General features: G+C 39.8%; 1 protein-coding gene across 1 annotated transcript in view; it reads left to right on the top strand.

The window, feature by feature from the left end:
* Nucleotides 1–23,906, top strand: part of MROH9 (maestro heat like repeat family member 9) — a 101,116-nt gene that overhangs the window by 14,733 nt on the left and 62,477 nt on the right. The window contains exons 3-7 of the mRNA XM_027564102.1: nucleotides 7,982–8,061; nucleotides 13,931–14,066; nucleotides 14,615–14,701; nucleotides 17,098–17,202; nucleotides 23,473–23,608. Of these exons, the coding sequence (XP_027419903.1) occupies nucleotides 7,982–8,061; nucleotides 13,931–14,066; nucleotides 14,615–14,701; nucleotides 17,098–17,202; nucleotides 23,473–23,608 (544 nt within the window). The remainder of the gene's footprint in view (nucleotides 1–7,981; nucleotides 8,062–13,930; nucleotides 14,067–14,614; nucleotides 14,702–17,097; nucleotides 17,203–23,472; nucleotides 23,609–23,906) is intronic.

The raw sequence follows: 23,906 nt of genomic DNA on the forward strand, positions 1-23,906 counted from the left end.
AAAGGAGAAAAGGAAAGATATAAGTATCTGAATGCAGAGTTCCAAAGAATAGCAAGGAGAGATAAGAAAGCCTTCCTCAGTGATCAGTGCAAAGAAATAGAGGAAAACAACAGAATGGAAAAGACTAGAGATCTCTTCAAGAAAATTAGAGATACAAAGGGGACATTTCATGCAAAGATGGGCTCAATAAAGGACAGAAATTGTATGGACCTAACAGAAGCAGATGGAGAAGGCGATGGCACCCACTCCAGTTCTCTTGCCTGGAAAATCCCATGGGCAAAGGAGCCTGGTAGGCTGCAGTCCATGGGGTCGCTGAGGGTCAGACATGACTGAGTGACTTCATTTTCACTTTTCACTTTCATGCATTGGAAAAGGAAATGGCAACCCACTCTAGTGTTCTTGCCTGGAGAATCCCAGGGACGAGGGAGCCTGGTGGGCTGCCGTCTATGGGGTCACACAGAGTCAGACACGACTGAAGCGACTTAGCAGCATCAGTAGCAATAGAAGCAGAAGATATTAACAAGAAGTGGCAAGAATACAGAGATGAACTGTAAAAAAAGATCTTCACGACCCAGATAATCATGATGGTGTGATCACTCCCCTAGACCCAGACATCCTGGAATGTGAAGTCAAGTGGGCCTTAGGAAGCATCACTGCGAACAAAGCTAGTGGAGGTGATGGAATTCCAGTGGAGCTATTTCAAATCCTGAAAGATGATGCTGTGAAAGTGCTGCACTCAATATGCCAGCAAATTTGGAAAACTCAGCAGTGGCCACAGGACTGGAAAAGGTCAGTTTTCATTCCAATCCATAAGAAAGGTAATGCCAAAGAACGCTCAAACTACCACACAATTGCACTCATCTCACACGCTAGTAAAGTAATGCTCAAAATTCTCCAAGCCAGGCCTCAATAGTATGTGAACTGTGAAGTTCCAGATGTTCAAGCTGGTTTTAGAAAAGGCAGAGGAACCAAATATCAAATTGCCAACATCCAATGGATCATGGAAAAAAGAAGAGAGTTCCAGAAAAACATCTATTTCTACTTTATTGACTATGCCAAAGCCTTTGACTGTGTGGATCACAGCAAACTGTGGAAAATTCTGAAAGAGATGGGAATACCAGACCACCTGACTTGCCTCTTGAGAAACCTATATGCAGGTCAGGAAGCAACAGTTAGAACTGGACATGGAACAACAGACTGGTTCCAAATAGGAAAAGGAGTACATCAAGGCTGTATATTGTCACCCTGCTTATTTAACTTATATGCAGTGTACATCATGAGAAACGCTGGGCTAGAAGAAGCACAAGCTGGAATCAAGATTGCCGGGAGAAATATCAATAACCTCAGATATGCAGATGACACCACCCTTATGGCAGAAAGTGAAGAGGAACTAAAAAGCCTCTTGATGAAAGTGAAAGTGCAGGGTGAAAAAGTTGGCTTAAAGCTGAACATTCAGAAAACGAAGATCATGGCATCTGGTCCCATCACTTCATGGGAAATAGATGGGGAAACAATGGAAACAGTGTCAGACTTATTTTTGGGGGCTTCAAAATCACTGCAGATGGTCACTGCAGCCATGAAATTAAAAGATGCTTACTCCTTGGAAGGAAAGTTATGACCAACCTAGATAGCATATTCAAAAGCAGAGACATTACTTTGCCAACCAAGGTCCATCTAGTCAAGGCTATGGTTTTTCCTGTGGTCATGTATGGATGTGAGAGTTGGACTATAAAGAAAGCTGAGTACCAAAGAATTGATGCTTTTGAACTGTGGTGTTGGAGAAGACTCTTGAGAGTCCCTTGGACTGCAAGGAGACCCAACCAGTCCATTCTAAAGGAGATCAGTCCTGGGTGTTCTTTGGAAGGACTGATGCTAAAGCTGAAACTCCAGTACTTTGGCCACCTCTTATGAAGAGTTGACTCCTTGGAAAAGGCCCTGATGCTGGCAGGGATTGAGGGCAGGAGGGGAAGAGGACGACAGAGGATGAGATGGCTGGAAGGCATCACCAGCTCGAGGGACATGAGTTCTCCGAGTGTTGGTGATGGACAGGGAGGCCTGGCATGCTGCAGTTCATGGGGTCGCAAAGAGTCGGACACGACTGAGAGAGTGAACTGAACTGAACTGAGAGATGAGTACTAAATCCTTTTACTCACAAAAGGGCTCGCAATAGGACCAGCTGCGATCCACCCTTTCTGGCCCCATGACTTACCATTCTCCTTACTTTCTTTGCTCCATCCATATGGTTTCATTTTATGACCTCAATACAATGGTTCTCAATTCCAGCTTCATATTATTGGGTTGGCCAAAAAGTTCATTTGGGTTTTTGTGCCATCTTATGGAAAAACTCAAACGAACTTTTTGGCCAACCCAATGGAATTGTGTGTGGAGCTTTTTAAATACTGTTGTTAGAGCCACACCTTCGGAGATTTTGATTCACTTTTGTGAGGTGAAGTCTAGGCATTTGTATTTTCAGAAGGGATCCAAGTGATTTTAAGGTTCAGCCAGGGCTGAGAACCACATCTGTAATGCAACAAATACTTTCTCAAGTCATCTTTAGGCCCTAGTGTTTCTCTGTTTGAAAAACTCTTCCTCTGCTCTCCTGACCCCTATAAGTCTCTAAACTTAAGTCTAAAACTTCTTTAGAAAACAAATTTTCCTTGATATCCTCTGCTAGATTAGCTTCCCATAGAAGTCCCTGTAATTCCTCTTTTGATCATGTACCAGTTTCCTTTGTTTCAAGTTTACTTACCCACGAGAATATAGGCAAATACTATCTGTCTTGCCCCCTGCTCTAGTCCCACCGCTTAACACAGTGCCTAGTACATGGTAGATACTAAATAACTCTCTGATGGTCAACTGAAAATATCTGCATCCTGGGCATGCAGTCTTACAGTAATATTAAAGAACTATTCAGTTCTCTATTTTTCCATAGCAAGATGCTTGGTTGAAAGGGAAGATTTGTAAGAATGGCAAAGGCTTTTTAATGAGGGGAGTGTGTATTTGGGGTCCTATCACAAGTCAAGCTATTAATATGTTGACACTAAAACCCTAAAATGTCTGGAGAATCGGTGAAGTATGACTTCTAGTAGGGTGCAGAGATGAGAGTCCCACACCTCTCTGGAAAATAGCTTTCTAAGGAAAGACAGTGGAGGCACAAAACTAGTTTAAATAGAATGAGTTTTTAAAAGGAGGGGGGCAGTTCTATGTAATATAACAGCATAGTAAATTTCTCTCAGGAATTTGTCCCACCAATCTCCCCCAGAGTTAAAGTCTGAAGTGAATGTAAGAACAAGTGAAAACTGAAAAAACTACAATACTGAGAGTGCACAGTGTAGTTACACTGGTTCTGGTGCTTTTTGCAGTAGTGAAAAATAATTTAACTGGATTGGGGAGTTGTTGTTTTAGTCACTAAGTCGTATCTGACTCTTTGTGACCCCATGGACTGTAGCCCACCAGGTTCCTCTGTCCAAGGGATTTCCCAGGCAAGAACAATGGAGTGGGTTGCATTTCCTTCTCTCTGCTTTGCAGGTGGATTCTTTACCTCTGAGCCACCTGGGTAGGGGGTGAATTTATTCTGGGTGTAGCCTTGGGCTCTCTTAGTATCTGGTCTTGGCAGGGTTGGTAGGGACACAAGAGCATCAGCAACAGTATCACTACCTTCCGTGTGGCACCAGCACAAAACGAAGAGGTAAGGACATTGAATACTCATACCTCAATTCACATGCCCCATTTCCCTGAACTTTTCACATTTTGCTGTTGTCAGAGAAAGGAGATGTTCTAGTGAGGTAGAGATGAAGGAAAAGGTACAGACTCACATACTATTCTAGAAGACCAGTCCATGGCTCCCTTTGAACATTCCCAGGAGAGTTTGTGAATTACCAGAGGGGAGTTCAAATTCCCTCAGGATAATGATTATTATGATAATACCCTGGTTAAGGTGGCATAAGACACACATGATATGTATGTGATTTGAAACATCTGAGATTCAAGAAACTAGCCAAGTTGGCACAACTCCAATTTTTCTGGCCAAGAATGACAAGTGATACTGAACAAAGATGTCAATGATATAAGATATATATAAAAAGCAGATGGCTAGCTTAGAGAAGAAAACCAAAATAATAAATATGGAAGCTTAAGGCCCATAAGACTAGCCCTAAAATCCAGTGTTATGAAATATATTACGAAGTATACATTTCCAGGATTGTGACCATTTTGTCAATTTTTATGGGTTTCCAATGAAGAGTCATAGTGATTAAGGAGTAATTGAAAATGATATAAAAGAGAACTTATCCATATAATAGAAGTTAAAGCTATAATGATAAATGTATCTCCCCAGAGGAAGCACTGAAGAATTTCTGCGAACACTGGTGAACATGTTATATATTCTGAAAAACAAAAAACCTAATTGGGAAAAGTAGAAATTCCTAGCTAAATTCTATAACTTCCTATACTGACACCACTGGAGAATCAGTTTGTATATGTTCAGTTCAGTTCAGTTCAGTCGCTCAGTCGTGTCCGACTCTTTGTGACCCCATGAATCCCAGCACGCCAGGCCTCCCTGTTCATCACCAACTCCCAGAGTTCACTCAAACTCACATCCATTGAGTCAGTGATGCCATCCAGCTATCTCATCCTCTGTCGTCCCCTTCTCCTCCTGCCCCCAATCCCTCCCAGCATCAGAGTCTTTTCCAATGAGTCAACTCTTCACATGAGGTGGCCAAAGTACTGGAGTTTCAGCTTTAGCATCATTCCTTCCAAAGAAATCCCAGGGCTGATCTCCTTCAGAATGGACTGGTTGGATAGGTATATGTTAGACAATCCTTATTGCTTATCAGTGTGTACACTGGCTTTTGGAATTAGGTAAGCATTATCAGTATATATAGCCCAGATGAAAGCACACTGATAACAAGGAAGGAGTATTGTGAATCAGTGAATCCACAAATGATATACTAAAATAATATGGGCAGAACAATAAGATGGTGCTAGAGTTGTGGTAACAAATCTGGCTCCATGAAAAAGAGAGATGCTAGTTAACAGGAGAAGCAGAGGTCCACATTATTATAGATCAACTTAACAATGATTATTACTGCACAAGCAAGCAGGAGGATTAAAAAGGGCTTCTCAATTCTGGCTGTACATCAAAACTTCCTTGAAGCTTTTTTTTTTTTTTTTTTAATGTTGATGCCAGGTCTTGAATACAGACTAATTATAACCAAATTTCTGAAGGTGTGGTCCAGTATTCAAATCAGTATTTTTTAACCCCTTAATGTACTGTGAGAGTTGGCCTGTGAAGAAAGCTGAGCACTGAAGAATTGATGCTTTTGAACTGTGGTGTTGGAGAAGACTCTTGAGAGTCCCTTGGACTTCAAGGAGATCCAACCAGTCCATCCTAAAGGAGATCAGTGCTGGGCATTCATTGGAAGGACTGATGCTGAAGCTGAAACTCCAATACTTTGGCCACCTGATGCGAAGAGTTGATTCGTTAGAAAAGACCCTGATGCCCGGAGGGATTGGGGGCAGGAGGAGAAAGGGACGACAGAGGATGAGATGGTTGGATGGCATCACCGACTCGATGGACGTGAGTTTGGGTGGACTCTGGGAGTTGGTGATGGACAGGGAGGCCTGGCGTGCTGCAATTCATGGGGTCGCAAAGAGTCGGACACAACTGAGTGACTGAACTGAATGTACTGCCAGTGTTGAGATCCAGTGACTGAGATTTAAAGTGTCATATATTAATTTCCAAGGACTCAAGCTCAGTTAGAATGTATTTTATAAGAAAATCTGCCACTGAGACAATACCGCCAGAGGATCAGTACTCATATCAGACAAAATGTTCAGTTAGTCATTGTCGAGAAATACAACTTGTGGATCTCTGGGCAAATCAAATGAAAGTGGTGACGAGGACAAAAATGTCTTTCCAAAATAAACGAATTACCATTATACTTCCATGTTACAATGAGAGCTGTCTGCCATACAGAAGGTTCCATGCTCTCTAAGTAAGAATGTGCAAAATGTTAATATGTAGCATAGCAAAGACCTATTCTCTCAAGATTAAGTAAAATCATATTTGATGTTGTTAGGAATCAATACTAAATATGAATATAAATATTTTAGAGAAAAGAAAATAAGTCCTCTGCACCACTCAGTCTGAGCACAGCACAAAGAAGAGGTGTTAGAGAACAATCAATATGATTCCCAGAAAGGTCATGGCAGGATGCTTATCTCTAGTGGGAAGATGCTATTTTCTAGTTAAGATCCCCAATCAGGAAGTTTCTATGACTATTTCAGTTAGTTTGGGCTGGTTTAATACGAGACCAGAAAATGGATGGGCTTCCCAGGGGGCTCAGTGGTAAAGAATCTGCCTGCCAAGCAGTAGATGTGGGTTTGATCCCTGGGTCGGGAAGATCCCCTGGAGGGGGAAATGGCAACCACTCCAGTATTCTACACCCACTTCAGTGTTCTAGGAAAATCCCATGGACAGAGGAGCCTGGAGGGCTACAGTCCATGGGATTGCAAAAGAATTGGACATGACTAAGCACTAAACAACAACAGGAGAATGAATGGTTTAAACAACAGAAATGTATTTCTCACAATTCTGGATGCTGTGAAGTCCAAGACCAAAAAATGGCAGATTCAGTATCTGCTGGGATTCCTCTTCCTGGTTTTCAGACAGCCATCCTTTCCTTGTATCCTTACTTGATAGAGAGATAAATTGAAAGCAAGCTCTCTCTTAGAAAGGCTCTAGTTGCTAAAGGATTGCTTATCCCTCATCACCTCATCTAAACCTAATCACCTCCAAAAGATCCTGCCTCCTAATATCATTACATTGGGGTTAGCATTTCAATATAGAAATTTATGAAAATTCAAACATGCACCCCACAACATGGACTTAATAGATAGGAATATAGTTCTATCCTTCAAGATTGTTCTTACACTCCACAGAGGCAGAACATAGATCCCACAGGGCACTCATTGCTGGAGTCAATGGAGCAGCACTGAGCAAATGGAGAAGGGCTCTTTTAGGGTGAGAAGCAATCAGGGGCAGTCATTTGCTTATGTGCTAGAGAGAAAAAACCCTCTTTGAAAAATCATTATCATAAAGCAGTACCTAAAAGAAAGGGTCTTCCCAGGTGGCACAGTGGTAAAGAGACATGTGTTTGATCCCTGGGTTTGGCAAGATCCCCTGAAGTATGAATTGGCAACCCACTCCAATGTTCTTGCCTGGAAAATTCCATGGAGAGAGCAGCCTGGTGGGCTACAGTCCATGGGGTCTCAAAGAGTTAGACATGACTGAGCGGCTATGCACACATACATGCACCTGAAAGAACTCTGAGCTATTTCAGAAATACTGAGAATTTTTATAGACAGCACTAATGGGCCTGATACAAGAAAGTGACATTGCAACAGAGGCTTACATAAACAAGGGTGAGATGCAGAGAAGAAAAGAGATCCTGTTCTATTAGTCCTTCTCTAGTTCTCCAACTTCTTGTATAAAAAACTGGAAATTCTTATTGGGATCCCACTGAATATCATATATAAGTTTAAATTGTTATATTAGACAGCTATATATTTACCTGCACCTGGTTCTCATTCTGTAGTAGTGTGAGTTTGGACATTCTTCAGTAAGGCCTAACATAAATCATCTTGCTGGTATCTTCATAGACAGACTCCACAAGGAGTATATTGCACTTAACAGTGGTGTATACAAGAGCACCTGGTAAAGAGCATTCCTAACAAAATTTTGTCTGGAAATACCAATTACATAGACAACCATGGTTGGCTACAAAAGGCCAGCATTTAGTATCATGCATAGGTTTTAAATTACAATTTGTCTGGTCTCAACACTTCTATAAAAGTTTGGGCTTATGTTTCAAGTCCAGTTTGGCCTCTTTGGTCTCTGTAGAAGGCAGAATTACACACGGTGTTATGAGCCCCACAGATATATCATCATTGACTCTTTTCTTTTTCCTGGTACTTGCAGGAGCAATCAGCTACCAGCCTTTGGGACGCATACTCAGGTCTGATAAGTAATCAAGCCATGATCCTGGCCTTGAACTCCAGGTATAATAAGCTTTCATGCTCTCTTATTGGACTAGCTGAATACCTTTAAAATGTAATAGATACATATCAACAATGTGAAAAGTTACTCCAGGCTCCTCCACCCTAATTCAGCACCTATTCCTTCTGATGTTTATAAATCTTTCTGTATTGCATAAATAGGCAGATAAACTACTATACTACTTTTTATTTTTACTTTGTCTTAACTTTTCTGTAAGATCATATTTTCATTTCAATGGCAGCAGAATACTTCCAAATTTTGACATTTTCTTATTGGAAGAAAAGTTATGACCAACCTAGATAGCATATTCAAAAGCAAAGACATTACTTTGCCAACAAAGGTTCGTCTAGTCCAGGCTATGGTTTTTCCAGTGGTCATGTATGGATGTGATAGTTGGACTGTGAAGAAAGCTGAGCGCCGAAGAATTGATGCTTTTGAACTGTGGCGTTGGAGAAGACTCTTGAGAGTCCCTTGGACTGCAAGGAGATCCAACCAGTCCATTCTGAAGGAGATCAGCCCTGGGTGTTCATTGGAAGGACTGATGCTAAAGCTGAAACTCCAGTAGTTTGGCCACCTCACGCGAAGAGTTGACTCATTGGAAAAGACTCTGATGCTGGGAGGGATTGGGGGCAGGAGGAGAAGGGGACAACAGAGGATGACATGGCTGGATGGCATCACCGACTTGATGGACATGGGTTTGAGTGAACTCCGGGATATGGTGATGGACAGGGAGGCCTGGTGTGCTGGGATTCATGGGGTCACAAAGAGTCGGACACGACTGAGGGACTGAACTGAACTGAAACTAAATTTTATCAATACTATGATGATCATCCTTGTACATAAAAGATTGTATCTGCTCTGAAAAACTTCTTTGAAATACCCTTCTGAGAGTGAGGTTTCTGGTTTAAGTGATGTGTGTGTGTGTGTGTGTGTGTATGTGTTATTCGCTAAGTCATGTCTGACTCTGTTACTACCCCATGGACTGTAGCCCGCCAGGCTCTTCTGTCCATAGTATTTCCCAGGGAAGAACACTGGGATGGGTTACTGCCGGGAGCCACCACGGAGATCCCATCCATGACAAAGGTCATGCGGAAGAGACCTGACAGGCAAAGGCAGATCAGGCCTCGAGGGACCCCCTGAATCTGCTCGAGCATCTACCCCAAAACCAAAATCTGTCTGTCTTACTATTTTGTGCCTTTCACCAACTCTTCTGACATTAACAGGGGGCTATCCCCGACCACCTTTCTCTGGAAAAAGTCAACTTAGGGCTTTAGTTAATAAGTCTCTTGGACATAAAAGGAATATTTCTATTTTAACCCCTCTGTTGACATTCTAGCTTGCCTGACAGGTTTATCCATACTCTTGCAATTAACACACATGATTGTTCACAACTCCCCAATCTTGAAAGGAACAGGAAGCCAAAACATTCTAAAAGTCCTAATGAGCATAGAGTCCTTTAAGGGATGAAAAATTATTAGACTAGATAGTACTGGTAAAGGGCTTCCTTTTTGGGCCAATGCTTGCTGCCAAGTGCCCATATCCCTTATCCATTGTGCACCTGGGAGTGCATTGGTTAACATAGTTGGAATGTAAGAAAAACAAGCAGCAGCCTTGGAATTAACCACATCAGACCTTTGAGCTAATTGGTTCTTTCTTTGTTGTAACTTGCTGCACCTTTGCTCTGTGAGAATGTAACTCTGTTTATTATTTTCTGAGGCTGGGAAAAATAGAGAAAAAATACTTTAAGGGAAAATAAGTTTTCTGACTGATCAGCCTTTACCAAAAAAGGGTCATAAAATGTCCACAGGCCTCCAAGGCCAGAACATATTGTACACAACATTGTTTATGGGAAAGGTATGCAGAAAAAATCCTGGTTTTGATAAACAGATGTAATGTTTGGGCTGACTCTGTATGACTTTGCATCTTTCATTTCCCTCTATGTACAAGTCAAGGTATAAAAGTTCCTTTTGAAAATAAAGTTATGGGCCTTGCTCACCAGAGCTCGGTCTCCCCATGTCGGTTTTTTTTTTTTTTCCTTTTCCCTCCTTTTCTCTCTCTGTTCTTTCAGGATGACTCCTTGGAACACAGGAGCTTTACTGGCTTTCTGTGTTAATCAAGGAAGATCAAGCCCTGCTCTCTGCTTTGCTATCCTTATCGCCTAAGCCGTCATCCTGAGGGTACCCCTGGATCCTGCTGGGGCTGGACCCCGGCAGGTAACCATTTCCTTCTCCAAGGGATCTTCCCAACATAGAGACGGAACCCAAGTCTCATACATTGCAGGTGTATTTCTTTACCACAGAGCCACCAGGGAAGCCCTGATTTAAATGATAGGTAACCATAAAAATGCCCTGCTCTGGAAGATCTTCACTGGCCAACAGCTACAGCTGCTGCCTGTGTAGATTTGCCAACATGGTCTGCGAGGCCTCACTTCCTGTGGGCTGCTCGCATCAGTGACCCAGCATGGTAGGACAAATAACTCCAGTGGGTGCCAGTGGGTGACTTCAGCTCGAGAGATCCTCATCAGCCAGGCTGAAACCTCCTTGGAACTTGCTGTAATCCAAGACTCTTCCTACCCTAATCTTTTTTCCTTCCTTCTCTGCTTCTTTTGGAAATCTCTTTTACTTCTCTTAGACTTCTTAAAATCCTCTTTTAGCATCTGTTTCCCCTAAACCTGAAGTAATGCAAATTATATGAATTGTCTTAGAGCTTTTGATAGCGTCAATTTGTTCTCCAGAAGAACTGCACCTATAAGTGTTTCATCAAAGCCTAGTCACCTGGAAGATATGCATGCATATATACAAAGATACATATAGACAAGATTTGGAATATTATATTATTTTACAAGGTTCATGGAAAGGCAGACTGTAGATTAGAATCCCCTTCTCCATATTTTAATTTTTTGGTCTACTTAAATGTGTTAAAAATCTCCCACATACATAATGGTTTTCCTTTATTTTAAAAAATTTATTATAAATTTTGCTTTTCATATTTTGATCCAGTATTATTTGATATATAAAGATTTACACATGTTATATCTTCATATATACCTGTACAATTTAACAATATAAATGAATTTTGTTACTATTAAACCCATGGACTTCCCTGGTTGTTCAGTGGTAAAGAATCTGCCTGCCAAGCAGGAGATGTGGGTTCAATCCCTGGATTGAGAAGATCCCTTTGAGAAGGAAACGGCAACCCACCCCAGTATTCTTGCCTGAGAAATCCCATGGACAGAGGAACCTGGTGGGCTATAGTCCATGGGGTCGCAAAATAGTCAGACACAACTTAGCAACTAAACAATAACAAAATTAAACCCATATAATATCTCCCTTCTTTTTTTGACTAATTTAGTCTTCCTAATTATTTAGTTTCTACTCCCTTTTTACTTCTCTTTTAAATCTTTAAAATTGCCATTATACTTATTTCCCCTTATAAATTTTTTTAAATAATGCATTTATTTTGTTTATGCCCTTCACTTCTTTGGTTGTATTTTTAACCCTTTCAGAATCTTAAGTTATATGCATAGTTTATTATTTTTGTCTCATTTTAAATAAGAAAAAAAAATGTTGATAATATTTAAATACTTCTAATTTTCTAATTTTTAAAATAGATTTCTCATGGTGATGAGAGAATGAAATATATATGCTTTTATAGTTTGAAACTTTCTATGGCTAACTATACGCAAAATATTTTTCAGCATTCCCTGATTATTTAAAGAGATAACCCTTGTTATCTGATTAGTATAATTTATTTATATCTCTTTATTAATTATATTAAAGCATAGCCTTATCATTTGCAGATTTTAAAATTTTACCTGCCACATACTAATAACTGAATGCTTAATCTTCTCCCATGTACTTCTATTTCTCCTTATATTCTTAATAATTTAATAGTTTTTATATTATATTTTAATAAATATGTTCAACAATTTTCAATTTTGTTTCTATGTGCTTGAGATTTTATGTTAATAACTATGACTTTTATCAATTTATATTAATTGTACATATCTCTTAATACTTTTTTATTTGAATTAATCATACAGCATATTGACATAGCCCTCCTGATTTATTTCTGATGTTTTATATAATATTCCCATGCTTTTATCAAGAGACATCTACTTTCCTTTATTCAATTGTGATTCTTGAAATTAATCTTGCAAAAATTTCACTTACTAATATTATATAATACTATTGCTCTATAATGAGAAGAAATAAAACATTTTCAAGAAAAATTTTTAGTATATTTGGTTTACTGCTAATTCTCACTTCACTCCAATATCTGAAACAAGTATTTAGCTCAAAAAATTTTTTAAAGCACACAGTAATTTGTGAGAGATATTTATTGTTTCTTCTCACATTTATTTCTATACCATATTGTTATATATCTTAGAATATAAGAAAAGTTTTACACTGAAATTCTCAAAAGTGTACTTGCTGATAATTGTCTATGTTGACCCAAATATTTTTGTTGGGCTTTCTTCTTTATTATCACCAATATCTGACCCTCAACCTTCTTCACATTTAAATGGGAAGATTCTTACTCCATCAGCAGTTGTGAATGCATCAGAGCATCACGTGTGTGCTTAGCGTGCTTAGTCACTCAGCTGTGTCTCATTCTTTACAACCGCATGGTCTCTAGCCCACCAGGCTCCTCTGTCCATGGGGATTCTCCAGCCAAGAATACTAGAGTGGGTTGCTATGCCCTCCTCCAGGGGATCTTCCCAACCCACGGTCTGAACCCTGGTCTCTCACATTATAGGCGGATTCTTTACCATCTGAACCACCAGGGATGACCAAGAATATTGGAGCGGGTAGCCTATCCCTTCTCCAGGGAATCTTCCCAACCCAGGAATCAAAGCGGGGTCTCCTGCATTGCAGGCGGATTCTTTACCAGCTGAGCTACCAGGGGAGCATCATGCTACTTTCCTAATCCTTATTCATTATGTGGACCATTTTAGCATTTTTAGAACTGGTAATATGATTTCAAAGTACATTACAAGACGATTTTCTATTTTATCAAAATATTAATTTTTCATTTTCCTAAACCAAATCATACATCCCTAGAATCCTACCACTGAAAAAAAAAAAACCACTGGAACTTATTGATAGGTAACATACTTTTATTTGTTCAGAGTCTGAAAATCTACTGGAGTCCATGAATAAGTCAAATCAATCTTCCTAAGATTTAAAAAATTATCTACTATGTTCCAGGAAATTCCATTTCAAACAATGGATAGCAGATATTTAGATCTTCTTGTCCAGTAGAGGGAAATGATTCTGAGTTCAGCACAAGATTTCCTACCTTTACCAACTATATTACCATCTTGTAAAAAAAAAAAATAATTATTTGTACTTTAAAAAATCAGGAGGCACAGTTATCCAGATCACACTTATCAAAAGAAAAATAGCTGTGTCACAACTTATCTTTTTAACGGTTGATGGGAAGGTTTATTTTGCCATCTACTGAAAGATATATCTCAATATCAGAAGTGTTACATGTGAAAAACACAGTCTCATGGATTAGATAAAATGTGGCAGTGATATATTTCAACTACCTAAATTTCAGCATGGCTTGAAGAGCTTAGCTGGGAAATAACCACCCTGTAAAGTATTATATCTATGGAGAAATATATTTTGAATTCTAAATAACTGATTACAAATTATTTTTTACCAAAAAAATGATTCCTTTATATTTAAATCACCATAATAATTTTAGAGTAATACTTAAAATTCACACGTTATATAAAGCCAAAAGTTGGGCCTCATGTTCTAGTATACTAACTCTTAAACTAAGAAAAGGCCACTAAATTTAGCTTACATCTGTTCTTTCCTTAGTTTAATAATTATATCTTTTTTTTTTTTTTTTGTTCAGCTTCGTGGATCCTGCATTGCAGTTTGAAACTCAAGTGAAGATAATAAAGTCATCCTTTAAAATGGCATTTGCTGTCACAAATCTTGATGAAGTGAGGGAAATTGGAATGCATGAAGAAGACGAAAATGACCTAGAAGTAAGACTTTGCTTCCTTTGATCATGATGAGACGTCTTTATGCAGAGCAATCCCACAGAATGTCTGCCCACAAGTTGTAATCTATGTTTTCTTCTTCACTCTTTTTGGATATAATAGATAAATAGCATATTCCAGCACTAATCTCTTTTCCTGGATTCCTGGTGAACTCTACAATCCCTGGGGTGTAAGGAATTGTATAGAACTTATAGGAACAAATGGGTGAAGAGATTTTGGTTAATTTGTTTAGCAAGTCCAGCAAGTTTACTGGCAAGTGCTTCAAAGTAAATAGGAGCCAAGAAAAGTGCAGGTAGGCAGACTTCTGTAGTAAGATCAGTAACATCCATGGTTTTTTATTTCTCAGTCTTGCTACACAGTTCTCTTGTCCTACAAGGTATTAAAGCAATTCATGGCATGTTGTATTGAATGAGGTCTCACCTCCATAGCTACATCTTGCTTTATTTTTTTTACCTTCAATATATGGGGAGAACTGAGGATCCAGGATTACATAACTACTGGCTGGCTGGTTGTCTAACTTACTTGTTTTTCAGAATTTATACCGAACTATTTTAAACATATTTGAGGACACTCTTCTGATCTTAGTGTCTAAAGATGTCTACAAACTGCAGTTCTTAAAGGTAAAGGGAAAATAAATGGCTTTGTTTTCTTGTTATAAAGCTAAAGAGCATACTATATTGTTATTGTTGTTTAGTCCCTAAGTCATGTCCAACTCTTTTTCAAACCGATGGGTTGTAATCTTCTAGCCTCCTCTGTCCTTGGGATTTTTCCAGGCAAGAATACTGGAATCAGTTGCCATTTCCTCCTCCAGGGGATCTTTTCAACCCAAGGATTGAACTTGTGTCTCCTGCATTGACAGACAGGTTCTTTACCACTAAGCCACCAAGGAAGCCCATACTATATTTTACTTTTTACCATTTGCCATACTTACATCTCCTTCAAGTATCTGGCAGCTGAAAGATTTTCTTTACCTTCCAGAATGTGTCATTATCTCCCAAGTGAAGAGATATTTGAACCACAGAGACAGAATTTTAAGAATTCAATTTTGGGAGTATGGCAACAACAGACACTTAAGAAGCCAGGTTTTATGTGGCAACATAAGTGTGAACACAATATAGGGTAGCAGAACATACAATGATTGGTCAAAACCATCTTCAGGTCCATGTAACAGTTAGCCATATTTTGATAATGTTAATATGCACGTTCTTCCCTCACAACTCTGGGACTAGAGAATTCCATGGTCATCCTATCTTCATGGATATCATGGTATCAAGGAAGGTCTAATAAACATCCATAATCCCAATATTCATATCCAAGACTTCAGTATATTTTTAATGTGCCAGCCAGAGACAGAGACTTATCTGGACATATTATGATTTTCAGTTTTGCATTTTTAATATGATAGCATCCGGAGGCAGCTGTCTGGAAATACTGAGAAACTAGATTGATGGGTTTTGCAAATCATAAAATACATTCAAGGAAAGAAGTAGAATTGATATATATGAAGATAAATAAAAATGTGAAAGATAATAAAATATACAGTGCCTGATTTTAGTAATTTGTGCCTGATTTTAGCCATTTATTTTCCATGCACTTTAAGGTGGTTATTGAAAGTGAAAGGTAAAGCCAAGGGTTTCCTTGGAAGCTCAGATGCTGAAGAGTCTGCCTGTAATGCAGGAGATGTGGGTTCAATCCCTGGGTCAGGAAGATCCCCTGGAGAAGGGAATGGCTATCCATTCTAGTATTCTTGCCTGGAGAATTCTATGGACAGAGGAGCCTAGTGGGCTACAGTTAATGGGGTTGCAAAGAGTTGGACACAACTGAGTGACTAACACTTTCACTAACACTCCCATGTATACTCTTTCAACCACCCTATGCTGCTTATTGATCATTTACTCTATATCAGGCACTAAACTGAATACTTAATAAATGGGTTATTTAACTTAATCCTTAAAATAACCCTATGAGAAAGTTAAAATTATTTCTCCCATTTTGCAGATAAGGAAATGGAAGCTGAGAGAGAAGCAATATGTGGGCCTCTAATGAGTGGAGGCACTACTATAACTTGGGAGTCCATTACTTAACCACCTTATTCTTAAATGTACCACATCTAGAAACTCTCCTGATCCTCAGAAAGAGCTGAACCTCACTCCTGGAAAAGGAAGAGGCTGAGATTTAAAGACTCTTCATTCTTAGGAAATAAACTTCAGAACAGTTTTATACAATGGGAGCAAGTGAAAGGGACGAGATTTATCCAACCATTGGCATAAATACTAAGGACTCCAACAATCAGTCTTAAGAAGTCTACTTACTAATGGTGGTTAACATGTGAGGCACATGCAGTCTTATTCCTTTCCCAAGGTTATACCTATGTCCTTGCACCTGAGGATTTAGAACAAAGAGGCAGAAGCCACAGCAAGACAGACCAAATTTAGCAATGAATCAAAATTAACAAGAACTTTCTCACTGAGCTGCCTCCAGGAATATATTCTATACCGTGAGACAGAAAATATCTGTATCGTGAATTTGCAGAGGAAATTCTGGAATAAAATGACATTTCAGGGTCAGATAACATTTTGATTCTTTTTTAAAACTGAAAATCAGATCCAATGATTTAACAGAGAGAATTAGCATGCACTTTAAAATAAAAAGAAGAGAAGCAGTTGATGATAATCCTGTTTTCCATGATAATCATGGTAATCCTAATAATCCATGCTGAAGTTTTCATGATGTCTGGCAAAGTGTTAATAGTGGATATTAGTAAATACGTGTTGGATAGAATTAAATAAAACAAAACCCATAGTGTAGCAACTATGGCAGATGAAGTACTATACTATTATAGACAGTGGTATACAAGCTCATTGTCATACTTTTTAAATACATAGAGAATAGGTGTGAAATTATTGGGAGATCATGGGGAATCTTGGCTTCGTGAAGGTGATGATCTGAGCAGAAGAAAGGAAATTGTGGAAATAGAAACACCACGGTTCTAGGATGGTTCTTGTGTTTTCAACAGGAAATGGCTGTATGGATGAATGAAGATAATTCGTACATGCAGGAGGAAGCCATGGTGGTGATCAGCAGAGTGCTAAGCTTTGCAGCCAGGAAAGTCAGGGGATCTGTAAGTCACAGGGACTGCTCCTTTGCCACCTGCTCCTAAAGACTGCGCTTCTGCAGTATTGCTTTCCTTTGTTCTGCAGTGTTTGCTGAACGCCACCAGGTGGAAGCACACCAGCATTTTCCAGATGGTGGGAACTATAAGAGCCTCATCCAGCTTATCTCTGGAGAAGGCAATGGCACCTCACTCCAGTACTCTTGCCTGGAAAATCCCATGGATGGCGGAGCCTGGTAGGGGTCGCTAAGAGTCGGACACAACTGAGTGACTTCCCTTTCACTTTTCACTTTCATGCATTGGGGAAGGAAATGGCAACCCACTCCAGTGTTCTTGCCTGGAGAATCCCAGGGACAGGGGAGCCTGGTGGGCTGCCGTCTATGGGGTCGCACAGAGTCGGACACGACTGAAGCGACTTAGCAGCAGCAGCAGCTTATCTCAGTCTTGGAAACAAACCTTTACTAAGTTAACATTGTCTTTAAATAATGTCTTCTAAAGATAATCGTTATTATTTTAGTCGCTCAGTCGTATCCGGCTCTTTGCAATCCCATGGATGATAGCCTCTGTCCACACAATACTAGAGTGGGTTGCCATTCCCTTCTCCAGGGGGTCTTCCCGATCCAGGAATCGAACCCAGGTCTCCCACGTTGCAGGCAGATTCTTTACCATCAGAGCCATCTTTGAAGCACAGGTTTTTAGATCACAATTTTTAAAGATAATTAAGTCCGTGAAATTAATGAAGGTGAGGGGACCAATACATACAATGGGCAAAAATATTAACAAATTAAAAGCTAAACTTCCCATAAGCAAGGTCTGTGTAGGTCTGTATATATCTATATCTGACACAGTGTAAATAATGAAGATTTGTTCTGCCATTCTCTAACTAAATATAACTACCCATTCCGTTCTCAGATTCTGGCCATTCACTGGATAAAACTATTTTCTTCATAAATTACCATGGCCTGTGTCTTCCAGACTCTCAGAGGCCATTGTCAATTTGAACAATTCTTTCATTTGTATTCTATCAGAAATACATTTTAAAATGGCATTCCTTTTACATGACCTGTGTGCCCATCAGGGTGAAGGAATGGCTCCACCCAAAGAATATTTGTCCTTTCGATTAAACTATTTTCAAACAGGTGAAGACATGTGAGCTAAACACGTCACCTTATCTTATCAACAGAGATTTTTCCTAGATTTGGCATATCAGCATTCAAAAGACAGGTGAAAGATTTCCAGTCGAAGCTAACAAATTGTCCACATGTCTATCTCCACTCCCTCCACAAAATGATAGTAATAAAATGCATTGAATGTATAAAGCTACAGCAACAAAGAGAATTAGTAAAGGGATCCTAATGGGCTAGCGAGGTCAGCAAACTTCTGGATGACAGAATAGATAGAAGATGCTGCTGCTGCTGCTATTAAGTCGCTTCAGTCGTGTCCGACTCTGTGCGACCCCATAGACGGCAGCTCACCAGGCTCCCCCGTCCCTGGGATTCTCCAGGCAAGAACACTGGAGTGGGTTGCCATTTCCTTCTCCAATGCATGAAAGTGAAAAGTGAAAGTGAAGTCGCTCAGTCGTGTCTGACTCTTTGCGACCCCATGGACTGCAGCCTACCAGGCTCCTCCATCCATGGGATTTTCCAGGCAAGAGTACTGGAGTGGGGTGCCATTGCCTTCTCTGAGATAGAAGATGGTAACTGATAAAGTCTGGCAGGAGAAGCTGAAAGACCAGGGGCACGTGAACATCAGGATGGAGGATGGCCGAAAAGGGAGGTAGTTTTCCCTATGGACCCTGGAGAGTCTGAAGCTATGGAAACCCAAGTAGTGATGAAGGGTGGGAGGCAGAGGAAACTTGAAGATGTGCTAACTCACTGAAAAGACTCACCTCATACAGAAGGATCTACATTGCATCCCATCCTCCTTTACACATACACTATTCCACAGGGAAAGGAGTCCATTGGTAGACAAAATGTGAGGACTTATTTCTCAAAACAATTGCAAATTCCCTGAGAAAATCATCTTGGTTCTGTTGTTTAGACATACTTCAGCATGACCCCAGTGTCCCCATTCAGCTACTCTAAAGCCAAGTCGACCAGTTGACAAGTCTTGCTCACATACAAAATCCCACTAGTAGCATCCCATTCTTAAATATGACTAGACAACTGAGATTTGGCAGGCATTTGAGAAAACCCTCCAAATACAATAGCCCCAGGTAAATAAAGAGTACAAAAATGATTATCAAAAATAGATAATTTGGGGTGCAGATGAGTATCTAGTCTCAAAAGGAGTAAAGAGGAAATATTTATATTCCAAAAGGAAACAACAAAAAGTGAATATGGCCCCTGTACTGATTCATCAAGCAGGAATAGGTAGGCAATGCCCCAAACTGATGTGAGAACTGAAGTGGAAGTCCATTGTTTAGAGATGGATAAAAAGCAGCTAAATGACTTAGTAAATGTTTGCCTTTGGAAGTTAACACTTGAAACTCTCATAATTCTTATAAGGAATGGAGAGGCCAGAGATGTGCAAAAGAAGGAATCCATTAAGAAAGGGCCAGAAAACTAAGCAGGAGCACTTAGGGACAGAAACAGAGAAGCTACATGTCTCCATATCTTAACTCTTTTTTACTTTCAACACTTTATATAGATTTTCTAAAAAAAAAAAAAAACAGAATTATACTGTATTAAAAATTCCCAAAGTCTTGTGTTTGAGGAGGTGTGACTGAGGTTGGCAGACTTCTGAAAGGACCTGTGCAGGGCATAATCAGTGTGCCCCGAGGTTCAAACAACCGTACTCTTCTCTTTGCCCATACTAGGTCATGTCTCCCCTCCACCTCAAACATGCTATGCAATCTAGACATGGCCACACCTACTCTGCTAGAGACACACATCTAGAAAGACCCTATCTGGCATCATTAGCAGCTTCCTTTACAAAGACACCTGCTCAGAGTTATACATACACGAGTTCATGAGAAGGGATAATCAGAGAGAATGCTCAAGGCAAAAAAACTATATACAAAAAACTCTAGGGCCAATCCCCTGTAAATGCTCCCCAGCTCCAGTGAGATAAACTGTAAGACATACTCACCTGGTTCTAGATACTTTTGCTATAAGCATCTTTACCATAGATATCTTTGTAGTGTAACTAATTGGCCATGAGGCAATTTTTTTTTTCATGAAAAATAAAAGGAGGACATTGAAAAGGTCATTATGAAACTTGAAAATTTAATAACAAAATTTAAAAGACTTTCTTGATAAATGCAACTTAAATACATTTAAAATGTGTGTAAATTCGTGTCAATCCTGCCCCTGCAAAAAAAATGGATTTTATTTTGTGGGTGGTACTTAAGCACTTGTCTTTGAAGGTTTTCATTCATAGTATAAGTTTGTTGCTTGTTGATTCATCTCCTTATTCAGCATGGCAATTTTTCTCTTTTTTTGCCAAAATTTCTTCCTTCATTAAGAGAGGCATTGGTTTCTGAGTATTAGAATGCATATTTGTAACAGCTTTATATTGTGTCATAAAAACCTCTTTCCTGTTTTTTGTTCTTGGTATGTTACCACATGTCTATTTGTAGACATTCCAACATTCTATGGAAAATGTAGGTTCACCTCTGAGCCTTTGAGACTCTTAACCTCTTTTTACTTCAATGTAGCATGTTTCAAAATAAGAAACCAACTCTCGGGGCAAATCATTGTCATCTGTCGGCTCAATAAAGTCCTCAATAAATGGGCTAACTGAAATAAAGTCTGACTCATTGCAACGAGTTGAAACCAAAGTGTCAGACTGAACTGTCAACTAATTATTTTATCTTTCACAGCAAAATTGCCTTATCACCAATTAGTCATGTGTTAAAATGTTTGCAGCAGAAATGTATGTGGCAAAAATTTTTATGGTAGAGAAGCTTGTGGCAAAAATACTAGACACATACTCATACTCCTCCGTTACCCACAATAGAGAAAAAGAGCACCTTGCCCTTTTTTCTTAATACAATTGCAGTTCTGAAAATCTTGCCATTCAATGGAAAATGAAACTTGGAATGCAAACCAAAAGAGCAGAGTACCCAGTGGAAATAAAAGGTTTCTTCCTGGGGCCTGAACAGCGACCTCTACTGTCTGCTTGTAGATTCTCCTAAATCATGTGCTGAGGCTTGTCCAACTCTGTGCCACCCCATGGACTGTAGCCCACCAGGCTTCTCTGTCCATGGAATTTCCCAGGCAAGAATACTGGAGTGGATTGCCATTTCCTACTGCAGGGGATCTTCCCAACCCAAGTATCGAACCTGCGTCTCCTGCATTGACAGATGGAGTCTCTACCACTGAGCCACCTAAGGATGGGGGGAGCCCCAGGTATCCTTACAAAGAAGTATAGGCAGAAAGAATCCAAGGAAGACATCCACAGAAGCAAGAGATTATCTTCTCTTCTACTTAGACCATCACTTCCAGCATTCTAACTTGGTTATACGCTTGGCACATGACCTAGGTCACCTCATGTTTTTTCAGGAATGACTCCATATAAGTGTGTGTGTGTGCGCTACGTGTGTGTGAATGTGTGTAAGACTGAGATAGATGTGAGTGAGTCAAGCAACAAGAGAAGGTATATGAGATAAGGGTATATGAGAGTAATACAAAGAAGGAGAAACAGGTCGTGGGATCTCCCTGGAAGGTTGGTTTGACTCTTTTACCACCAACCATTGTTCATTCATCAAAACATCTATCTAGGAAAAGTAATGATTCGTCTTAGAGACAAGAAGATTCTGCAGGCCCACTAGTTGAGCAAACCTACATGTGGGCAGAGTCCTAATTGTTTTTAAAAAATTGGTAATAACACTCAATGTCTCTTCCATCTCTTCTTCTACATGTCTGCTTCCCTCTCTATTTACATGTGATCTGACTAAACAAATCAGTCAAGATGTAAACCTAAATATTCGAGAAGCCTATTTGAGAAGCCACAAGGAAGTTGTGTGTGTATGGGGTGGGGGAAGGTGGGAGGAGAGATACATAAATGTTCTGATAGTAGCTTTCATACCCGAAGCAAATGTACTGAGTTTTTTAAAAAATTAATTTCCCTGGAAAGAATTAGAGCAATTGTAGGAAGAAAAGTCACACTTCTCCAGTGACTCACTCACAGAGTCATCTGAAGTGTTTCATACATGGAGAAGGAGCATGAAAGTTTTTGGACATTCGCTCCCCTACCCAGTATCCTAAGAATTTGCTACCTACAAATGGGTACCTACTTTATGGAATAGAAACTAACATTAGGTGGAATCTCTAGTATTTCTAAGCACTTTGCTAGGAACTTTCCTTTTTGTCATAAATGTTACCGGCTTAGTTTCCACAATAATGTTACAAGGTAGCATTTGTTATATGCATTTCATAGATGAGAAAATTGAGACTCAGTAACAGAGAAAGGATTTTAATACATAGTTTGTGTACTCTGACACTCAACTGTAACCACAGTCAGATACAGTAAGCCCCCCACATATAAATCTTCAAGTTGTGATCATTCAAAGGTGTGAATGCAAATATGCCAGCCATTTCACTGTACTACTGTACTTTTCAAAATACTGTACTGTAAGATTTTAGATGTGATATTTTTGTGGTTTTTTTAATGTATTTGTGTGAAAAGTATTATAAACCTATTACAGTACAGTACTCTATAGCTGATTGTACCTAAGGTAAATTTTTTGGACTTATGAACAAATTGGACTTATGAACACACTCTCAGAACAGAGTATGTTCATATGTGGGGGACTTACTGTGTGTTTGAGTCTGTGTGAGTGTGTGTGTGCATGTGTGTGTGCATATAAGACACAAACATTTAACATTGACTATGCTTAGCAAGCAGAGAAGGCAATGGCACCCCACTCCAGTACTCTTGCCTGGAAAATCCCATGGACGGAGGAGTCTGGTAGGCTGCAGTCCATGGAGTCACTAAGAGTTGGACATGACTGAGCGACTTCACTTTCACTTTTCACTTTCATGCATTGGAGAAGGAAATGGCAACCCACTCCAGTGTTCTTGCCTGGAGAATCCCAGGGATGGGGGCGCCTGGTGGGCTGCCGTCTATGGGGTCGCACAGAGTCAGACACAACTGAAGCAACTTAGCAGCAGCAGCAGCAGCAGCAGCAGCATGCTTAGCAAGGGCTTCCCTGTGGCTCAGAGGAGCCTGGTGGGCTATAGTGCATGGAGTTGAAAAGAGTCGGACACAACTGAGCGACTTCATTTTCACTTTCACGCTTAGTAAATGCGTCTTTCTGCTTTGTTTGTTCACTAGGCAAGTGTTAATGCTCCATGTTTGGGTGTCCTGGCAGCAGAGTTATCTCTTTTGTGTTCTCATTCTGATCCCTCAATCACACAACAGGCATTTGTGGGAATGTATCACCTCCTCTGCATTGCAAAGATTCAGAGCGGTAAGATTCATCTTTTCTAAGGGTTACGAAGAATCTGTTCCTAATTATTCTACTGTGGGTTCCAAAGAGGTTCTACATCTGTAGATTTCTAAATCCTGCCCCAAGATCTATAGCTCCATTTATCAAAATGTATTTTTAAATCTTTTTTAGAATTATTTGTAAAATGTTATAGTTGGTTCTTCAATATTTATCCCTAGGTCAGGAATATCGCCTGGAGAAGGGAATGGCAACCCACTCGAGTATTCTTGCCTGGAAAATCCCATGGACAGAGGAGCCTGGTGGGCTACAGTCCATGGGG

Source organism: Bos indicus x Bos taurus, chromosome 16 (assembly GCF_003369695.1).
Source record: "Bos indicus x Bos taurus breed Angus x Brahman F1 hybrid chromosome 16, Bos_hybrid_MaternalHap_v2.0, whole genome shotgun sequence".
Taxonomy (NCBI): Eukaryota; Metazoa; Chordata; class Mammalia; order Artiodactyla; family Bovidae; genus Bos; species Bos indicus x Bos taurus.